Source organism: Hippoglossus stenolepis, chromosome 2, assembly GCF_022539355.2.
Source record: "Hippoglossus stenolepis isolate QCI-W04-F060 chromosome 2, HSTE1.2, whole genome shotgun sequence".
NCBI lineage: Eukaryota > Metazoa > Chordata > Actinopteri > Pleuronectiformes > Pleuronectidae > Hippoglossus > Hippoglossus stenolepis.
In genome coordinates, this window is record NC_061484.1 from 260,817 (window position 1) to 282,865 (window position 22,049).

At 40.1% G+C, this 22,049-nt stretch overlaps 1 protein-coding gene across 2 annotated transcripts in view; it reads left to right on the forward strand.

Annotated features, from left to right (window-relative positions):
• glra3 (glycine receptor, alpha 3) overlaps positions 1–22,049 on the forward strand; it is a 96,989-nt gene that overhangs the window by 44,425 nt on the left and 30,515 nt on the right. For both annotated transcript variants that reach the window (XM_035144796.2, XM_035144797.2), the window contains exons 2-5: positions 2,045–2,175; positions 6,362–6,429; positions 14,277–14,500; positions 15,117–15,199. In XM_035144796.2, the coding sequence (XP_035000687.1) occupies positions 2,045–2,175; positions 6,362–6,429; positions 14,277–14,500; positions 15,117–15,199 (506 nt within the window). The remainder of the gene's footprint in view (positions 1–2,044; positions 2,176–6,361; positions 6,430–14,276; positions 14,501–15,116; positions 15,200–22,049) is intronic.

Sequence of the window (22,049 nt, forward strand, 5' to 3'; positions counted from 1 at the left end):
GGCGGTAAACATTGCGACTCTACAGTGCAGACAGATGAGAGAGTTAGAGGCAAGTTACACATGAAAAGACGGTAGAAAGAAAAAGACAGATAGAGAAAACAAAGGGAGAGATACAGAGGAGTGAGACGGAGAAAGTGGAGAAACAGGAGTGAGACGGAGAAAGTGGAGTGAGACGGAGAAAGTTGAGAAACAGGAGTGAGACGGAGAAAGGGAGAGAAACAGACGAACAAAGTGGGGGAGTGGGATATAAGAGGGGAAGAAAGTGATTCTAAAACTGTTCAATTGTTAAGATGTGTTGAGATTTATTATCTGTAAAATTGGTTGAGACTTTTGAGTCAAGATGTGAAACAGAAAAAGGGAAATTCAAGCTTTTGCTCCCTTTATTTTATTTTTCTGAAGTTAAGCCCTTTATTTGAACATGCACAATTTTCACATTTTATTTATTTTCTCTTATTTTGAAATGCAGCCCTACTTTTATTTAGTTAATGAGAGAACATTATACATATCTGCAATCATACATATATGTTCAGTTCTATGTTACGTGACAATAAATATTGTCCAAAAGTTTTTGAATCGTACTGAATTCATTTGATTTGACAGTCAGGTATTTAGTACATGCAGATGTTGATACAACTACTAGGCTACTTAAATATATATCACACTAAATAGTTAGACATTATGATCTTCCGGACCTTTGCTTCAAGAAATTTTCTCTAACTGGACCTCTTTAAATTTTAGTTGAATACCCCTGCCCTATAACAACCATGGGATTTTTCTTGGCCATGGTCAGGTATCAAATACCTAGGAATTATAATCCCCCCATCTTTGTCTGACCTGATCTGTGTCAATTCTCAACCCCTACTAGATAAATTTAAGTCTGATACAGACCGATGGTCCCCCCTATTCCTCTCCCTCTAGGGCAAGGTCAATGTAATAAAAATAAACAGTGAACCCAAATTTAACTACCTATTACAGGCACTCCCGATAAAGATTCCCCGCAAATATTTCAAGCAGATCGACAAACTATGGAATGATAAACACCCTTGATTAGACCTGAAAAAGCTGCAGAGGACCGTAGATCAAGGTTGACTGGTTGTTCCAAAGTTGTTGTTATATAACTACGCATTCAGCCTAAGCCCAATTCATGCTTCTGCATTGAAGCTACGCCAGAGCCTAGGCGTAGACATGTACCCTATGCAGAGTAGAGTAGAAACTCTACCAAAACTAGTTTTTCGGCAGTGTAATTGCCATTTTCGCTGTTGTAGCAGTTGATAGCGTATTTTGCATGAGAAGTCATGAAACTTGGCAAACACTTCGGAGATGACAAAAATTTACTGCCAATATGGGTTTTTCCATATGGTTGTAGCAAAATGGCTCGATAGCCCTCTACAAAATTTCAACGAAGCAGCCCCGGTGGCACGTTTCACCAACATGTATGAAAATCGGTAGGTATATGTATCATAGCCAGACTTACAACGTAGCGTTTTGGACACCTACCCTACATTGAACAAGAAGTTGCAGATGTTTATTGTACTGTACAATTTTTGCTTAGTTTTTGCTATTTGCAGGCATTATACTTAAATGTACTCCTTCTACAAAATTAATCACATCAACTTCAAATTTCTTCAGTGCATGTCCATATTGCCATGAATCAGGAAGTTCCACTAATTTGATTTTATATTGTCCAATCTGCTTGACCAAATTGACTTGCCAAAAGTCAACAGAATCGTCAACCAACCTCTAGCAACTACACCGCAGCCGCAGCACACCCCGATGTAGGGCTGCACGATATATCGAAAATGTATCGTCATTTCTCTCTCTCTCTCTCTCTCACTCCAAATTAACACTATAAGTGGACCTAGTGGAGCTGTGTATGGCTCCCTGGGTGTCTGCCCTGCATAGCGCATGTTTTATCCTAATATTGTGCAGCCCTACCCCGATGCGCATGGACTGCAAGGACAGTTCACATGGGTGGTAGCAAAATACATACACCCTGCTGTGAAAATGATACACACAATTATTCTATGTTTTGTTTCTGTGATAGTGTGTGTCAGTGTAAGGAGGTGGACAATGCTGGAAGGACACAGCAGGCCCCAATGTCTCCCTCTGATTTTCTGGACAAACTGATGGGGAGGACATCCGGATATGACGCAAGGATAAGACCGAACTTCAAAGGTACCCACCAAGCTATCTGCTGTCAATGACAATTTGTTTTCACAGGAGAAGACTTTGCAAATTGGACTGAGCCTTGCGAGCAGCCTTCACAATAACATCAAAACACATTAAATGTTGAGCACATCCAGTAAATCCAGATTTATTTCATGGCAATATTTGACCACATGTTCCTGTGTAGAAATAGTGCCTTCATGTGGGGACATGATATGTAACATGGTACAATACATGGACATCGTTAACGTATACAGTTCACTTCTTACATTGCTCACAGAAAGGCACTGGACATAAAAATGTAAACCGACATATAGAGTACCTCCGTCATAATTTTTCTCTCCCTTCTCAGTCCAACAGAGCAGGGTCTCTTTGTGTTTTTATGTTTTTCTATATAAAGGTAAACAAATAAACCAAAGCCTAAAATGCAACATTAGCATTACATTTAAATGTTTAAGATCTTTTATGTTTTGTGTTATTTGTGATACTTGATGGTGAGAAACATCAAGTACCGGAAGTTAAAAGCTACATTTTACTTTAAAATTAACTTAATCTTCTTATACAATGCTGTTTTTATATGTATTACAGACATTTGCAACTTATTATGATGATAATTTCACATTCAGATAAAATATTACATACAAGGTATAGCATACAGTTAAAATTACCATTACATATCCCCCCTTTTGTAATTTTTTGACAATCATAGTATGTACAAATTACAGGAAGCTTAAACAAAAATGTCATCATAAATTCCTATAATATGAAAGGCACTTTATTGTTTTTGCGATCATTACTATCGCAGTCAGCGACAATAACCAACATATACTTCTTCTACCCTGAAAGGGTGCCATGGGCGTGATCTTTCCATCGTTGGACAGTTAGCTACTCCCATGTCACAACAACTGACAAACCCTTCTTGATGGATTGTTGAAGTTTGGAGTGCATTGCAGAGCCAAATCATCCCTCCTCCCCTCTCACAGAGGTGTTAGGATGGGTGATGTGTTTAACGAATCACTGCCGGTTGTGACACTGACCCCTGTATGAGCTTGCAGTGGCTGGCGGGGATCCAGGTGGCCCTTCATTCTACCTACACTGCTGTCTCAGTGGTCAGGAGCACCTGGTATGCAACAAACATTGACTCCAGAGAGGAGACAGCGTCACGTGAGCGAAACAAGGCACAGGCTTTGCTGGTTTACTGCCCCCACCTCAGAAGTTGTTGCCACAGTGTGTGTCGTACATGATAACAGACCAGACCAGAGGTGGAAAGTAACGAAGTACAAATACAAAGTACGAATACTTCATTACTGCACTTAAGTCGATTTTTCATGTATCTTTACTTTACTCGAGTATTTATTTTCACTGGCCCCCTGACGGCACACACGCCACCAGCCAACATCTCCCGAGGCAGGGGGCAGCGCAAGACCCAAAGTGTCCGGAGGTTGGCCTGTCTGCCGTGGACGACCGAGTTCGAGCGGCTGTACCGGTAATGATCAGGGGTATTCAACTAAAATTTAAAGAGGTCCAGTTAGAGAAAATTTCTGGAAGCAAAGGTCCGGAAGATCATAATGTCTAACTATTTAGTGTGATATATATTTAAGTAGCCTAGTAGTTGTATCAACATCTGCATGTACTAAATACCTGACTGTCAAATCAAATGAATTCAGTACGATTCAAAAACTTTTTGACAATATTTATTGTCACGTAACATAGAACTGAACATATATGTATGATTGCAGATATGTATAATGTTCTCTCATTAACTAAATAAAAGTAGGGCTGCATTTCAAAATAAGAGAAAATAAATAAAATGTGAAAATTGTGCATGTTCAAATAAAGGGCTTAACTTCAGAAAAATAAAATAAAGGGAGCAAAAGCTTGAATTTCCCTTTTTCTGTTTCACATCTTGACTCAAAAGTCTCAACCAATTTTACAGATAATAAATCTCAACACATCTTAACAATTGAACAGTTTTAGAATCACTTTCTTCCCCTCTTATATCCCACTCCCCCACTTTGTTCGTCTGTTTCTCTCCCTTTCTCCGTCTCACTCCTGTTTCTCCACTTTCTCCGTCTCACTCCTATTTCTCTCCCTTTCTCCGTCTCACTCCACTGTTTCTCTCCCTCTCTCCGTCTCACTCCTCTGTTTCTCTCCCTTTGTTTTCTCTACCTGTATCTCTATCTTTCTTTTTCTTTCTACCGTCTTTTCATGTGTAACTTGCCTCTAACTCTCTCATCTGTCTGCACTGTAGAGTCGCAATGTTTACCGCCTGGAATGCACAGACTTGATTGGCTGAGTAGTATCACGTGGGGTGGCTTAACTCGCATGCAATTGGTCTGTGCGTTTCCTCACCCGCTAAACCACTACCGTAAAGACTACAAAAGCTGTGCCGGTTACAAATAGAAGCGCCCCGTCAGGTTTTAAATCATAACCTTCTGTTTTGGCTGTAGGTCCGGGTCCGTACGGGACGGCTTCTGGGTCCGGACTCGGACCGCGGTCCGCCTGTTAGTGACCTCTGCTCTAGATAGTCAAGTTTGATCGCCTTCTCGCACTCCGCCAGGGCCATGACCGACTCCAGCAGGGCCAATCCGAGGACCTCACTAAACCATCCAATCGGTAGTAGCGACGGGAAGTGTGTACAATGGGCAGGGACTTAATCAACGTGAGGATATTCCCTAACCATTTATTCCCTGTAAAAAATTATCCAGGTGCTCATGCAGGATTTCGGTTCAATTCACTCTTTATTATTCTGTCTGAAATTTGGCTTGCAGCAAAACTAGACTTTGTCCAGTGATTTTTTTTTTCTCTGTATCAGCACTGTGCAGGTTAACAAAAGAGGAAAACTATCCTATTTAGTGTGCCTAGAACTTTTTTCGTTTTTGCCAAGTTATTAAAAAAGACATTGTGTATCATTGAAGTTAAAAATTCAATTTTAATTTTTTACTTTTGTACTTAAGTACATTTCAGAGCCTGTACTTTCTTACTTTTACTTGAGTAAAAGAGTTGAATCAGTACTTCTACTTTTACCAGAGTCTTTTTCTACACAAATATCTGCACTTCTACTTTTGCCACCTCTGGAACAGACTAATCAATTACTAAATTGGTTGCCAACAATTTTTATAATAATTTATAATCGATTATACTGATTTGTTGTTGCAGCCCTACTTCCTTCTATTACATTTAATTATTTGTCGATGTAAATAGTTTTATAGAGGTATTTCTGTGATTATAAATGTTATTAGGGGGCAGCTGTGTTTGAGGGGTAGAGCGGTCGTCTTCCAACGAGAAGGTCGGCAGTTCGATCCCAGTCTTCCCCATCTGCAGTGTGTCCTTCAGCATGCAGAGTGGTCATCGCTTTGAGTGCTCATCAAGTCTAGAAAAGTGATATATAAATACAGACCATTTACCATATTATTATTAGAAAATTATTTCCAAGGCGCATTTTCTTAAAGGCTCATTTATGCTGCCATTAAGTACAATAAGAGATATGTCTATTTCAAACCCTGTAACAGTCACTGCCCATACACTGTCATATGTCCTGCAGTGTAGGTAGGCCACAGGGGGAGATACTGGCCCCAAGTACAACCTCACTGCGATAAGGTGAACTGCATGAATGCAAAATTTTGGCCTGGGTTGTGTCTAATGCAAAATTGGTCCACATGTTGAGGTACTGTCTAAACAAGTAACAAACCAAATTGTGAGAATTTACAGTATAAAGATCTGACTTGGTATGAGGCATATCTGTGTGTTTCAGCGACTGATCAGAGTGTGCATGAATTTTACCGACACAGACAGGAAGAAAACCAGCCCTAAACAACAAGATTAAACAAAGAACATGAAAAGAAACCTGATGAATGCTGGCAGCTCGATCTTTGATCAGATTAAGCCACAGTGTTTTAATCACATGGCCTACAGTATTTTTGGCCATTTTGCCAAAGCCAAGTGCCTTGTAATAAGATTTAACTTAAAAGATTGAATGAATACACACTGGATGCATGCATAATTTTTCAGTATTTAGAAAATGAAATGTATCCCTCATGTCTGTACCATTGAAACACTAGTTTCTAGTCGCCAGAAAGTATAAACCAAAGCAACTTCCAAGAAACAAGCGTTCATAAACTTGAGTCACTTAACAATATATTGTTATATTTATATTAAAATATCCGTCTGATCATTCATTTCTCTCCCTCTGCAGGTCCTCCAGTCAATGTTTCCTGCAACATTTTCATCAACAGCTTTGGCTCCATTGCTGAAACCACCATGGTAAGTAACAGAGCTCCTGCATGAAATTACATTGACTTAACCTCTAGGCACAGACAAAAGTTACTTACTTTCGTCAAAAAGCATTCCTAAAGAAGTATTCAAATTTGACTTTTAATACATTCGTGCTGAGATACAACATGCATGCAAGAGGAAGTACCAACTTGCAGTTTGTTTTGGACAAACTTAACATTTAAACTAGATGCATTAGTCTTTTATATGATGCTCTATGAAATAACTATCTTAAATCGTAATTACTTGAAGGGGGTCAGTAGGTACCCTCAAAGTATGAAAATAGTCATTCCGCTGACTTTTTAACTCAGTCCATTCTAAGAAATATGTTATTGAAACGTCACGTTTCGTACTTCCTCTCCTGCATGTCCCCTATTCTGCCTCTCTCTGACCCAGAACAGAACAGGCTGTTTTCGCCTGCCTCATTAACTATTTATGAGCCCCCCATCTGACTGGCTGACTGCACTTTGAGTCTGAATGGTCTGACCAATCAGACTCGGCTCTACGGGACTGCTTCAGAACTACGGAGTGGTGTGTGTTCCAGGACAACAACATCAACACATACACGGACGCGGTTATCTGCTACATCAGCAAATGCATCGATGAGGATTACTGTACGAATATTCCCAAACCAGAAGCCCTGGATTAATGGGGACGTCCATGCCAAACTTAAAGCACGAACCGACACCTACAACTCAGGTGATCTGGAGGAGTACAGGAAGTCCAGGTACGCTCTCCGGAGTGCTATTAGCAGTGCCAAGAGACAGTACAGGGACAAAGTGGAGTCTCACTACCAGGGCTCCAACACAAGGAACATGTTGGCTGGCCTAAAAAACATCACAGACTGCATAAGAAGGACCAGCAGTGCTGAGGTGGTATCTGCATCTCTCCCAGATGAACTGAACACCTTTTATGCTCGCTTTGAGAGCAACTCCCCGGCTGTGGAGATACAAGAGGCCCAGGAGGATCGCTGCCCCCCTGTAATATCCAGGGCAGATGTGTGGAGATCACTTCAGCGGATTGACACACACAAGGCACAGCTGTGTCCTTCAGGCTCGTCTGTACCTAATAAAATGACAGGAAACATAAAAGTATGGCATTATTGTAGAGGAAGTGTTACTTATAAACAAAGTTTGTGTCCTTATTTTCTGTGGATATTCAACTATGTATTTGAATGTGGTTTTGGATTAAACAGTGCACTACCAAGACAATGAATGTACAGTATGGAGTTCTTCCACATCAATAGTATTGCATATATAATTTAAAGGGGACATAGCATGCAAATTCCACTTTGTTAGTGCTTCTACAGGTTAATGTGGGTATCTGGCATGTCTACCAACCCAAAAACTCTGGGGAAAAAACACTCGGGCGTTTTGTTATAGTTCCTCTAAGTCAGAAACGTCATGCTTGAGCGACTCGATTGAGCTTCCTGGGTTTTGTGTCGTAACAAGGTACTGGAAGTCTCCCTACATGGTCTTGGCCCACCCCCACCTCAACCCCCCCCAGTCCCCCCGCACTCGTGCATTTCTCCCCCCGCACTCGTGCATTTCTCCGCGCTGACCAGCGCGGAGAAATGCACGTCCCGTGTGAACAGCCAGGCGGCTGCGCGCTTGAGAATGGCGCTGCGCTGCCTCGCAGCGGCGCTTCCACACAGCCAGCAGTGTGGAAGACTTCCGCAGTGTTCAGCGCTACTGTACGCCGGGTTACAGTAGTTACGCCGGGTTACAGTAGTTACGCCGGGTTAACACCGGACGCGGAAGCGCCGCAGCGAGGCAGCGCAGCGCCGTTCTCAAGCGCGCAGCCGCCTGGCTGTTCACACGGGACGTGCATTTCTCCGCGCTGGTCAGCCCCATAGACTGTATATATAAGGTCAGCCCGCGATTCTGCTTTCTCCGCTTGTTGTTGTACCCGTTGAATGTCGGGGTTCGGGGGTAAATGATGGTCTTCATAGCCCCCACCCCTCTCTTTCTCTCTCTGTCTGTCTGCTTGTGTGCTTGTAGTGGATGGGCAGAGGGGACATTTAATTATGTGATTGGGAAAATTAAAACTCCAGGACAACAGAAGGGGAATACAAAGTATGGGATGCATATTTGATAATTTATATCATATAAAATATGTAATTTATATCGTTTAAAATCATGGGGGGAGAGGGGGGAGGGGGGAGCTGGCTCATTAGCATTTAAAGGAACAGGCACTCAAAACAGGTCACTCTGTGGAGGGCTGTTTTATACAGGGTAAAAAGGGTGCTGTTTTAAATGATCCTTGTGGTATTTTGACCAAAGTATGTTACAGACATTTCATTAAGACCCCAAGGAACCATATCAACTTGTGGTAAAATGGGCATGCTATGTCCCCTTTAATGCATTATGTATTATGTGCAATACTTTGCTTTGATTGTTTGTAAGTAAGGAAAACAGGTCTGTACCTGTAGTCAGTGTTGAAGTGATGACTCTGTGTTCAGTCTGGTTGGAGTCCAGTTCTGTCTCATGTTGGACATCGACAGGAGCAGGATGTCTGAGTCACCTAGAGGAACATTCAACACAAATACACAGATATGTAAAGTCATACATGTGTCAGGTTAACTCCTTCACAGACTTTTACATGGTAAAAATAAAAGTTCAAAGTTCATCAGATCATAATCACTTCACATCAGATTAGGAAATAGGTGGTGGACGTCAGCCTCAGGTTCTCTATGTGACTCTCTATTCTAGTAAAGTCACACTTCCTATTATTTATTTTCATGTGACAAACAAATACATTGTTTTGCATGTTCACTTATTTAACACAAGAATGACTCAGTTGATTCAGTAAAGTCTGCTTAAGATTAACGATGTAAAAACTGGAGCTTATTCTCCAAAAACACACAGTTGCCTTCAGTTTAAAAAATTCATCCTCATAAACTCTAACACTTCTCTCTGCTGTGTGGACTGGCTCATGTCGGTGTTGTGTCGGTTTAATAACTACTCTACGGTCCCGTTAGCATTGCCATTGATGCTGGTATCTTGCCTGCAGGCTAGCGGAACTAAGCTAACAAGCCAGGTAAAGAGACACCGATACCTGCTAATCACTACTAACAAATAAATAAAATACAGTATTTTACTTACCACAGAATCTGGAGCACAGACGTCTTTAACTTCTCCGTCAGGAGAACCAGCCGAACATCAAACCGTATAATTCATCCGATATTTGAGTGAAAACCTCGCCACAGACTCAGGTCGTGTTCAGTGACGGGATTAGCCTGTTAGCTCAGGTGAAGCCGAGCAGGCAACAGGCTAGAAGCTGGAGTGGCGAGCTAACGGTGACGTCACCTGTCCATCCAGTGATAATTATTCATAATTTCAAAACTCTATATAATTTAAATGAGCTAGTTACAAAAAAATTCACCCCCCTCACAGTTGTCATGAAGGAAGAACTTAGTGATTGAGACTAAAACCGTTTTTTGAACCAAGCTGTAAACTTTTCTTCTTGGAGCCAGCCTCAAGTGGCCACCCAGTGAACTGCAGCTTTTTGCACTTCCGCATTGGCCTCATCGCTCAGCCCGGGTTGTTGCCGATTGGTGTAAACACGCCCACCTACATCGGCTACTGACCACACCGAGCTCCTCACTGCGCTGAGAACTAGCTGCTAACACAGTTAGCTTCATCATCTGAGGTAAAGTTAATGTTTAATAATGTGAAAAGCCAGTGGCCACATGTCCACATATTTCAGACAGTTGGTGTGTTAGCTTACGTTAAATAGTGTGTAAAATATTTTCTAACACTGTGTTTTAATCTGTACAACATGAAGAGACGTCAGAACAGATATGAGCTGCTACATGAACTGCGATGAATAATGGCTCCTGGTCTGTTTGCATCTTTCCTCCACCACCATCATTAGTTAAACTACACACTGTTCAAAATTTTAAATGTAAGCTTATGTTCCTCCAGTCTTTGGACTTTACTCTTGAAAAGACGACTGAATCAAGTGCTGTAAGATTTATATGAAATACTACTTTACTATTGTGCTTTCTCAATTCTAACTTTTCTGTAAATTATTGTCACTAAATATTAAGCACTAAAGATGAATCTTCCTACAGTCAAGATCATGTTTACCTTGATCCACAACTGTATTTCATTTTTGGTGGATTATAAAATAATGTAGTTTAATGTGCAATAAAGTTATCTATGCAACTATTTTACTACTCATGATTCTAAGGAGCACATCTGTTAAAAAGTCACAGCAGCAACAGGCACAGTATTATAATTATACATGAACACTTTGAACGTAGTCAACGGAAAATTATTATTTATTTAATCATAAATATCAGAAGTGTTTAAGTAAACACTTTATCATGTATATCTAATACATAAGTGTTAACACCAGTAAACATTTGTTATAGAAGTCACAATTAATCCCGGTGAACTTCAGGTTGTAGAGTTCCAGCTGTTTACGATTGAGGACTCTTCATGTCACATTAGTAAACACTTACCTGTGAAGGTTGTGACTGCTGAAGTTGATCTATTTACTAATTCCATTTTCAAGTTATGTTTTAAAAATGTTACTACCACATCTAAAAACAGCAGAAATTAAGTAAAAGGTGAGTGACTGAATCTGAGAATATAGAAAATGAAACACAAAGTTCTGGTGGTCTGTCATCTCAGAAGAAACTGAAGGTGGTTTATTGACATCATCATCACATCTCATTAAAGAATTAAGGATGTTGTTATCCAGTCTCTCTCCACATCCTTAAGAATGGCACCAAATATTCAGCTTCACGCATAAGGTCTTCCTTCTGTGGACAGCAGTCATCGTGATCATTGGATAAGTTCCAGTTGCTTTACGTCATCATCAACTAAAGCTTCAGTCCTTCTGCCTCTGGTAGATTCATGGATGATTCAAAAACTTACAAAAGCATGTCAAAAGAGAGAAATAGAAAAATAATTAATGAATTAGTTGGTAACAATCGGACATTATCACATCAGAATTAAATAATCAGATTAAAGTAGAAATAAAGACACAGTCAGTATAATCTGATAGCTTCCATAACTACATAGACTTACACATAACTTTTTACCTGATTAACTGTTGACATACAGCAGGTAATCACAACAAAACAAAGAAAGTTAATGCTATAGTTTAACCACATGTAAGAAGTTACAAGTTACCAAACATTATGTTAAACTGAACTATCACCAGATCCTCATGGACTTTTTAAATTTACCTTTTTATCGAGCTTAACTTGGCACCTGGGATATACACCTGGTTAACACAGGTTAGCAGCCCTGAGGGAACTCATAGGCCCGGCATTGCAAAGCTATCGGCTAACTAGCTAGCTTAGTTAGCATTGTAATTCACATTCAGTGGGACAGTAACTAGCGTGTTTCCTATTCTCAGGTCAGAACACATAGAAACCCACAGTAACTTATGTGGAACATAGAGAACACGTGAAGATACAGACTGTAAAACGTTAAGAGAACAAAAGTTTACTGACTGAACAAACTAGTGACATCGGCTCCTCTTTGCTGTTGTTACTGATACAGTCTATGGTTGCTACTGAGGAACAGGCCTTAAACCAGGTGAACTCAAAACTATTAACCGAAGTTAAAGCAACTGGGTCCTCGCACTGTGCTCGGGCCCTAATAACAACATACTAACAGTATAAGTGTACTACACTTTTAAGCACTCTTCTTTTGGAGCCGGAAGCTACGTCCATCTTTTATATACAGTCTATGGTCCTGACCAATACACAGTAAACAGGATTGTTTGCCACTAAAACCGAAGGCCCTGGCTAATTAGCTCACGGACAAATAGTTAGTATGATGACTTTGCAGAATGAGGGTCAGTGCAAATGTGGAGGTTGTAATGGGAGCTTTAGTGAGAGTGAAGCACAGAGGAATATGTATACAAAGGGGCCATATGTCACATTAGGATTAGGAACATCTATCTCTTCCTACCATCTGTCGTCATCTACCCACTCCTCTCTCCCTCTGACAAACAGGAGCGATCAGTGACATAACCTCAACACATCAACACCACATTTAGATATGATTCACTGCCATGATGGAAAAAATATGTGTCAATGGATATAGTGTCACACATTGTAAAAAAAAACTACTATAAGAGGAATTGTTTATATCTTACAAAAACCTTTAGGGAATTTCTTCAGATTTGGAATTTTAGTCATTTTACTTTTTTTTCCTCTCAATGAACTGGCATACTAATACAGTCGACACAGCAGAACAATAATCACAAGCCTCAACAAAGACATGACAAGTAATTTAGGTTCAACAAATCAACTACATATATTACATGAGTCTGGAAAGACATGAACATTTACTGCAACTTCATCAGTGGTTGCTGCATATGAGGACCCACATGTTGGGGGTAGATTCATGCATCATCTATTATAGCGGTCTTAAACACATTTGGTTTCAATAATGATAGAGTTTCTTTCAAATAACACTTTAATGGTAATATAACCATTTATAAACCTATTGATTTGTTGTTCCTGCTTTGTTTTACCATAATCATAAATGAAAGAAAAAAATGGGGGAGGATCAGGCTTAATTTTTGAATGTCAGTGCCACACACACACACACACACACACACACACACACACACACACACACACACACACACACACAGTATGCACACAGAGGGCTTAGAGACAGGTTGGTTCACTCTTGTCCATTCACACTATCTATATAAAGCAGATTTACTTCTGTCAGACTCTTTCCATTTGTTCACTCAGTCTCTTCATCGGTCTTAATCCATTATCTATCTGTGTGTGAGCAGTGTTAGTTGTAGAGCAGAGTAGTTTGTCTGACTGCACAGGTTTGTCCTAACAGAAACCATTTCAAATTAAAACATTTGCTAGATCAGTTTAGATGTTTTGTTCTCAGTAGTGCACCCAAATCCTTATCACTTATACTGTTCATTTAAAGCACCAACATTATTATTATTATTATTATTATAATTCATTTATTTTTGATTGAAAGCCACTCTGAAGCAGCAGAACAAGATGCACTGCACTGACTGCAAGCGATTGTACAGTAAATTTAATGTAAATGTCAACTCAATATTTACTTTCTTTTAGCTCTGTTTTAGTCTCCACCAAATCCTTAGAGGAACACACTACATAGTCACGTACAGTTGTTTTGTCTTGTAATGTGAAAACAATCTTGAGTTATGTAAAGATACTCCCCTCTCAGCCAGGTGTAGTTCCTCGTACTATTATGAATTATCCCTGTTGTCAAGCCGCTGTCAAATATTGTGCCGTCTTCAGATGTTTTGTTAAACAGCATTTAATCATAAGGAGCAGTTAGTGAGTAACTGTGGGGAAATAATGTAATGGTTTTAATAATTTTAGACAAGGGATCAGTTTTTTTTATGGTTTTGAAAAAATTTTGTGAAGTTGGCCATAAGTGAAATTGATGCAAACAAGGAAATTGTCTATATCTTTACTGTAAATACAATCCCCTATTATAGGTTCTGTTCTAGTCATTCGTTGTGCCTGTGCATGCAGAAATATATGGTTCTTCTACTGCTATTATGCAAAGTCTGGATTCAGAAAATGCACAAAATGACAAGTGGGGCATTCTTTTTATAAATTGAAGGGTACCCTGTTCCTGGAAATTGCTGGTCCTGTTTTGAGTTCTGATTTACATTTACCTGCAAAAGGTAAATCTCTCAAAGATGATAACACCAACCACGTAATTTTCATCAAGTGTATTCATGTATAGAACTGCACAAAACAATGTGACATCCATATTCAGAAAATATTTGGACACTGGTCAAACTTTGTTGAACTGTGTTTAACTAACCCTAACTCATATTCTTGTTGTTCTCTGTGTCGGTAGGACTACCGTGTGAATATCTTCCTTCGTCAACAATGGAATGATCCCAGGCTTGCCTATGCTGAGTACCCAGATGACTCTCTGGACTTGGACCCCTCTATGTTAGACTCCATATGGAAACCAGATCTGTTCTTTGCCAATGAGAAGGGAGCCCACTTTCATGAAGTCACTACAGACAACAAACTGCTCAGGATATTTAAGAATGGAAATGTTTTGTACTCCATTAGGTAAGTGCAGCTGGTGAGCATCAGTATTCGAGATGCTTAAGAACATCCCTTGTGAGACAGAGTGGTCAGTCATAAGTCAGTGGATATACAGTAGGTCCATAGGAGGGATAACATTATTTTAGGTTTTCAGTTTGAGCACACATTTTTGTGACCAGAGGCACACAGTTAACCAAGGTCACGTAAACAGGATGGGATGTGAGGAATCCACCATATGTGGTGTAAATACATCATCTGAACCTTTAGGATTTGCCTTTTTTAAAGGGCAATCACTAAATAATGAAAAATGCATATGTATTTGAGTTGATTTTACAGTACCTGGTAATACCATTATTAATTTATGTAAGGAGCAAACACAAACAGCATGCTCGCCTGCAATTATACAATATAACAGTACAGCCTAAAATGATGTGTAGTTATACAATGTATTGAAATGGAAGCTGTCACATCTTAGATATTGCAGAGAGGTTTGGCTTCGGTTTTGGAGCTTCAAAGAGATCTCCCTTAGTGCTGTATTAGTATGAAATAAGCACAGATAGAGTACATGTGTATGACATTAATGGATACCCTGAAACCCTGTCACTGACTCATTTCTTCACTCCCCCTTCTTCACTTTCAGACTAACATTGACTCTGTCATGTCCAATGGATCTTAAAAACTTCCCCATGGATGTTCAGACTTGTATGATGCAGCTGGAAAGCTGTAAGTACGCACACACACAAACACACGCACAGTCATGACTTCGAAGGACATTACATTGACTTACATTAATTTCCTGGACAATTACTTGTCCCAACCATAATTATAACATGCCTAAACTTTAACCAAATCTAACCCTTACCTTAAAGCATGTTTCAAATTTGATAATTTTTGTTGTGGGGACTTGCTTTTAGTCCAAGTACCTATATTGTGACTATACAGATTTATGTCCAGTAAAACCTGGACCACACAAACACTTCTACTTCTGTACTTGTGGAGACCCTCATTGAGACAATGCATTTAGCTTACTCTAACAAAACCTTTACCCTGACCTGAATCTAAACCTAAACCTAAACTTAACCTTAACATTAAAACCAAGTGTTAACCCACAAACAGCACTTAGGTTAAACTCAATTGTCCTCACTCTCTACTTCTAAAACTCAAATTGGTCCTCACATAGATAAATTACACTTAAATATTAATTTGCACACATTTGACACCAAGTACTATATACAAGTACCACAATGGACAGATACCATTTCTGTTGTAAGTAATTAAATTTATTTGCTATTGTTAAAATTTTAATGAAACGTTTTTCTCCTTTGTTTAGTCTATTTCTCAATCTCAATAACAAAATCACCAGATAGGTTTTACAACCTTGTTTCCCTGCTTTTTGTAATTTGCACACAGATGTTGTAGTGCACAGTGTTCATCTGTACTGCGAGTACTGTATCTGCACATCTGTGCACATCTTGCAATGTAAGGCTGCAGTCAAAAATTGAAGAAGATAAAGAATATTGGATGAAACACTAGTACCAAGGCAGATTATTGAGCTTTGTACGCTGTATAACCATCATGTTTGATGCTTAAAAAAGGCAGTCTTTTAAACCTTGATATCACACTCAGCTTTTCTCACTCAATAAATCAGCATTTCAGGGTTTCATGACAGTTGGTTCCAACCTGTGAGCAGGCTTGAATAAGCACTGATGACTGAATACATCAAAACATAAAGCTTCCCAAATCAGTCTCCTAAAATTAAACAATGCAAATTAAAATCCACCAATGCTATCTCCTCTCGCTTTTTAAATCATAATTGCAATGGCTTCTCCTGCTTGTGTCGTATGCCATACCTCAGTTAATGGCTCTGTCTCTTTACCCAGGGGGAATTAAACTGTGCACGACTTAGATTCATACAGTGAGCATTAACTGTGCAAACACGAACTGGATATTGAAAAGAGCAACAAGATTAAGATTAAGAAAATTAAGATATTTGGATCTTGTATAAACTCAGAGTATGAATACAAATGTTTGGATGTTTGAACGTTTTTTCTGTGTATCTCAACTTTTTAGATTCATCCATGCATCATATAATAACTATCATCCTCCTTCCACTTTATATCTCCCTTTGTGGAAACAGTATCTAAGCATATTCTTTTTAAGGAAACACAAAGTCATGTTTAATCATGTTGATAGGATTATAATGACTAATTCATATTTTGTCCATTCAGTAGCATGTTCTGGCCCCAGGGCACAGAGAGCAGTTGGATGCATTATATGTCTTTTATTCAGCTCCAGCTCAATGGCCAGAGATATTACTATATATAGATCCAGCTGTGTGTGTGTGTGTGTGTGTGTGTGTGTGTGTGTGTGTGTGTGTGTGTGTGTGTGTGTGTGTGTGTGTGTGTGTGTGTGTGTGTGTGTGTGTGTGTGTGTGTGTGTGTGTGTGTGTGTGTGTGTGCTCGTCATGTCACACAGCAGAGAACATGAAAAAACAGACAGACACGCAAATAGCAGAGAGAGAGGATGAGAGGAAATGATTTATGTCATATCATGAAGAAAAATACAACATGATCCAACTGCACTTCAATTCAATTGAATTCTAAACATTTCATAGAGATGCACTGAAACATTAAATCAAGGAGGTTGTCGTGATATGCAGATACCTCAGCTTATAACATCTGATTCAGTGATATGATGATTGATTTTTTTTTTTTTACGAGACTGAAGTAGTTGAAATGGAGATACAAGTTTTTTGAGTGTGTGCCGTTGCTCTGAGTTTATGGTCAGGGACATTGTTACCACCAGGGGCAACTGTAAGACTTATAATCAATCAATCAATCAATCAAATTTTATTGTATAGCCCATATTCACAAATCACAATTTGTCTCATAACAAGGTGTGACATCCTCTGCCCTTAACCCTCAACAAGAGTAAGGAAAAACTACTAAAAAACCCTTTTAACAGGGTAAAAAGAACGTAGAAACCTCAGAGAGAGCCACATGTGAGGGATCCCTCTCCCACGACGGACAGAAGTGCAATAGATGTCAAGTGTAAAGGAGAACATCACCAAGATAAGGGTATTTGCAGCATTGATAAGAATACAAATTTTGAAGCATAACTGGAGGTCAATGAATTGATAGATTATTGTCAGTAACGGTCGAGGATCCGAGGAGAAATACTATATATCAAGCAGTCCTGCTGCAATCATAGTCTATGGTCAGCAGCCAGCAAGATCATGATCCACCATCAAGATCGGATGCCACTATAGTCCACAGTCATTGTCCACTGCCGCCATTAGGATCCACCATCAGCTGCCACCTCGATCGTGGTCCACCACCATTATCAGATGCCAACATGATACAGAATCCGCCATTATTGTCACGATCAGCCAGCACGATACAGAATCCGTCATACTGGATCCACCATTACGATCTCTGATACGCGATCCACAGATCATAATCCACGATGTGGCTGCAGCCGCGGCCCTGGATCAGCGGACGATAAGGCAAAGGGACTCCGGGGAAGAAGTCGAGTCAGTAACACGTATTGATGAGATATTCATTTCTTTGATGTGATAATGATTGAGAAGAGGAAGGAGAAACTGGAAAGAGAAGCTCCGTGTGTCATGTGTCCCCCGATATTCTAGACCTATAGCAGCATAACTAAGAGCAGGTCTAAGACAAGCCTGGACCGGCTCTAACTATAAGCTTTATCGTAAAGGAAGGTTTTAAGCCTACTCTTAAACGTACAGATGGTGTCTGCCTCCCGAACTGAAAGTGGGAGATGATTCCACAGGAGAGGAGCTTGATAGCTGAAAGCTCTGGCTCCTACTCTACTTTTAGAGACTTTAGGGACGACAAGTAAGCCTGAATTCTGGGAGCGCAGTGCTCTAGTGGGTTGATAAGGTGATATCAGCTCTTTAAGGTATAATGGTGCCAAATTATTAAGGGCCTTGAAGGTGAGGAGGAGAATTTTAAATTCTATTCTAGATTTAACCTGAAGCCAGTGTAGCGAAGCTAACACAGGAGAAATGTGCTCTCTTTTCTTGGTTCTTGTCAGGACACGTGCTGCAGCATTTTGGACAAGCTGCAGAGTCTTTAACGACTTACTGCTGGAGCCTGATAATAAGGAATTAAAATAATCAAGTCTGGATGTAACAAAGGCGTGAACTAGTTTTTCTGCATCTTTTTGAGAAAGGACATGTCTGATTTTTGAGATATTACGGAAGTGGAATAAGGCGGTCCTAGGAATTTGTTTTAAGTGAGAATTAAAGGACAAATCAGGATCGAAGATCACTCCCAAGTTCCTGACTGTTTCATTGGAAGCAAGGGCAATGTCGTCTAGCGCAGCTATATCATTAGATAATGTATCTCTAAGGTGTTTAGGGCCAAGTATTAGAACCTCTGTTTTATCTGAGTTTAATAAGAGAAAATTGCGGGTCATCCAGATTTTTATGTCCTTGAGATGTGCTTGGAGTTTAGTTAATTGATTACACTGTTCTGGTTTTATTGACAAGTATAACTGGGTGTCATCCTCATAGCAGTTGAAATTTGTGTGTGTCCTGATAATGTTTCCTAGTGGAAGCATATATAATGAGAATAAAATTGGGCCGAGCACAGAACCTGTGGAACACCGTGGTTAACTTTGGTGCGCATAGATGATTCATCATTAATTTGCACAAATTGGAATCGATCTGAAAAATAGGATTTAAACCAGTTTAGGGCGGCTCCTTTAATGCTAATTAACTGTTCTAGTCTCTGTAATAAAATGTGATGGTCAATTGTGTCAAATGCTGCACTAAGATCTAACAGAACGAGGACAGACACAAACCCCTGATCTGAAGCTATTAGAAGGTCATTAGTGACTTTTGCCAAGGCTGTCTCCGTGCTGTGATTGGCTCTAAACCCCGACTGAAAGTCTTCATATACATTACTTTCCTGGAGAAACTCACACAGCTTATTGGCTGCAGGTTTTCAGACAGGAAGTGTAGGTTGGATATCGGTCTGTAGTTGGCTAAAAACTCTGGGTCCAGGATGGTTTTTTTGAGAAGGGGTTTGATTACAGCTAGTTTAAAGGACTGTGGTACATATCCTGATGATAATGAAAGATTAATTGTGTTCAGTAACGTACTATCAATTAGGGGCAGAATTTCTTTAAGTAATTTTGTAGGAATGGGGTCTAAGAGTAGGAATGGGATCTAAGAAAGAAATGATGTGCTCCATCCCAAAGTGCCGGGCAGTCGAATGTTAGCGGCTAAATTGCATCATGTTGTTTGGTCAGGGGCACCGAAAATGTCTTCCCTCACGCATGACACCTCAGAATACTACACCTTATAGCTCCCCCTTCCAGTCGCATTCGCCATTAACTAAGCAATAAGCATCCTCTGAAAAACATTACATTTCATTGTAAACCCATTAAAATACTTACTAATATATGCATGCAAAACAAATGTAAAAATATCCTGAAAGAAGGCTGCATGTCAACTATTCCAGCTATTACTCAGAGACCCCCCCCCCAAAAAAATTCTTGCCCAATTTCAACCCCATATTCACTGAAAACGCAAACAGCTAATGTTAATAATCTGCTCCCTGTTAGCCTTACTGCCTCACTTCTTGTGTCTTTCTCCAGCCTTGTTTCATCTCCATCTTCCAACTCAATATCAGAAAAGTCAAATCATGCCATGGCTATAAACAACAAAAAGGATGGTCTAACAGTCTCTTACCAAATCATGGAAGAACTTATGTCCACCTACCAGAATTCAGTAAAAAAAGGCAGGTCCTCCATTTTTTCCAAAATCATAACAGAACACTGGCATGAACCCAGAATATTTTCCAAAACCATTAATTCCATAATCAACCCTCCCTGTAGACTACAAACTGCAGCAAGGGGGTCCTTGATCTGTGAGCTATTTTCAGCATTCTTCACCAGCAAAATAAATGATACAACACTCCAGATTGGTCAAGCCCCTTGGAGAACCTGCTACCTCTCCACAATGAAACCCCTCTGCTTTGCTCAATAACTTCAAGTCCCTTTCACTATGCACCTGTAGACTGTATGCCCTGCCAGATTTTAATAGTGTTGGTTCTGCTGTTCTAACTATTGTAAATAGCTCTCTGTTCACTGGCTGTGTTCCCTCATGCCTTAAGCATGCAGTAGTGCACCTACTTTTTCAACAAAATCTCAATCCCACCGATTTAAAATTTTTTAGACCCATTTCTAAATTACCATGTTATTTAAAATTCGAGAGAAGACTGTTTAGAGTTGATTTATTTTATGTAGGGATGCACCGATATGGAAATTCTTGGCCGATACCGATACTTAAAACAACAATCTAGCCGATAGCCGATATTTGTTTATTATAGCCAGTGCATCTTGCCGCTTCTTATCAGCTTTCAGGAAATCATTGTATTCATCAATGTGTCTGCTTTTCAAATGAGCCTTCAGATTTGTGGTGTTGAAATCCTTGGTGGTATTACCCCCTCTTGAAATGTCAGCTGAACATGTCTTGCAAATTGCTAAACGGCGATCTTTCTCTGAGACAGTGAAGAAATCCCACACAGCCGACGCTGCCGACATTGTCTCTGCTGTTTGTATGTAGTACCTGTTGCGCATGTGCACACCGGACCCGCATTTCTCCGCGCCGGTCAGCCCACGATTCTCCGCTTGTTGTTGTATGTAACCCGTTCAATGTCGGGTGTCGGGGGTAAATGACGTTTTCTCCAAGCAAGCCTTTAGCCCCCCCTCTCTCTCTTTTTATCTATATGACTGCTTGTGTGGCTATATTGGATGGGCAGAGGGGGACATTTAATTATGTGATTGGGAAAATTGGGAAAATTAAAACTCCAGGACAACAGAAGGGGAATACAAAGTATGGGATGCATATTTTATCATTTACATCATATAAAATATGTCATTTATATCGTAAAATCATTTTCAGTCTGTTTCCTGGCGCGATACGCTCGCCGCACGCCGAAACCATCGGTGAAGGGCGCTGGCGCAGCGCGGCGCATCGCAGCCCATGTGAACCGCCAAAGGTTTAACAGGGGTGGATGGGAGGCGCCTGGCTTTCCTTGGGGCTGCGCTGCGCTGCGCTGGCGCTTCAGCGCCCAGTGTAAACCCGGCGTCAGTGTACCATAATCTGGATGCCAGATTGGCAGGCTGCAGAAAACATACCAATGAACATCGGCCAATGTTATCGGTGAAAGTCAAGTTTATTACCGATACGCCGATGGCAGTAAACGAGGCGAATATCGGCCGCTACCGATATACGGCCGATACATCGGTGCACCACTAATTTTATGAACACAAGCAATATCTTTGACAAATTTCCATCATGTTTCCGTGCACGTCAGAGCACTGAAATTGCGCTCCTGAAATTAACCATGACCTTTTACTTACAGCTGATTCTGGTGATTGTTAGATTTTAATTATTTTAGATTTGAGTCCAACATTTGACATGGTGGATCACGCTATCTTGTTTGATCAAATTGGAAAGTGGGTTGGCATTAGGGGACTGTACTAGACTGCTTTAAATCCTATCGATCAAACAGACCTTTCTCTGTAATCATGGGTA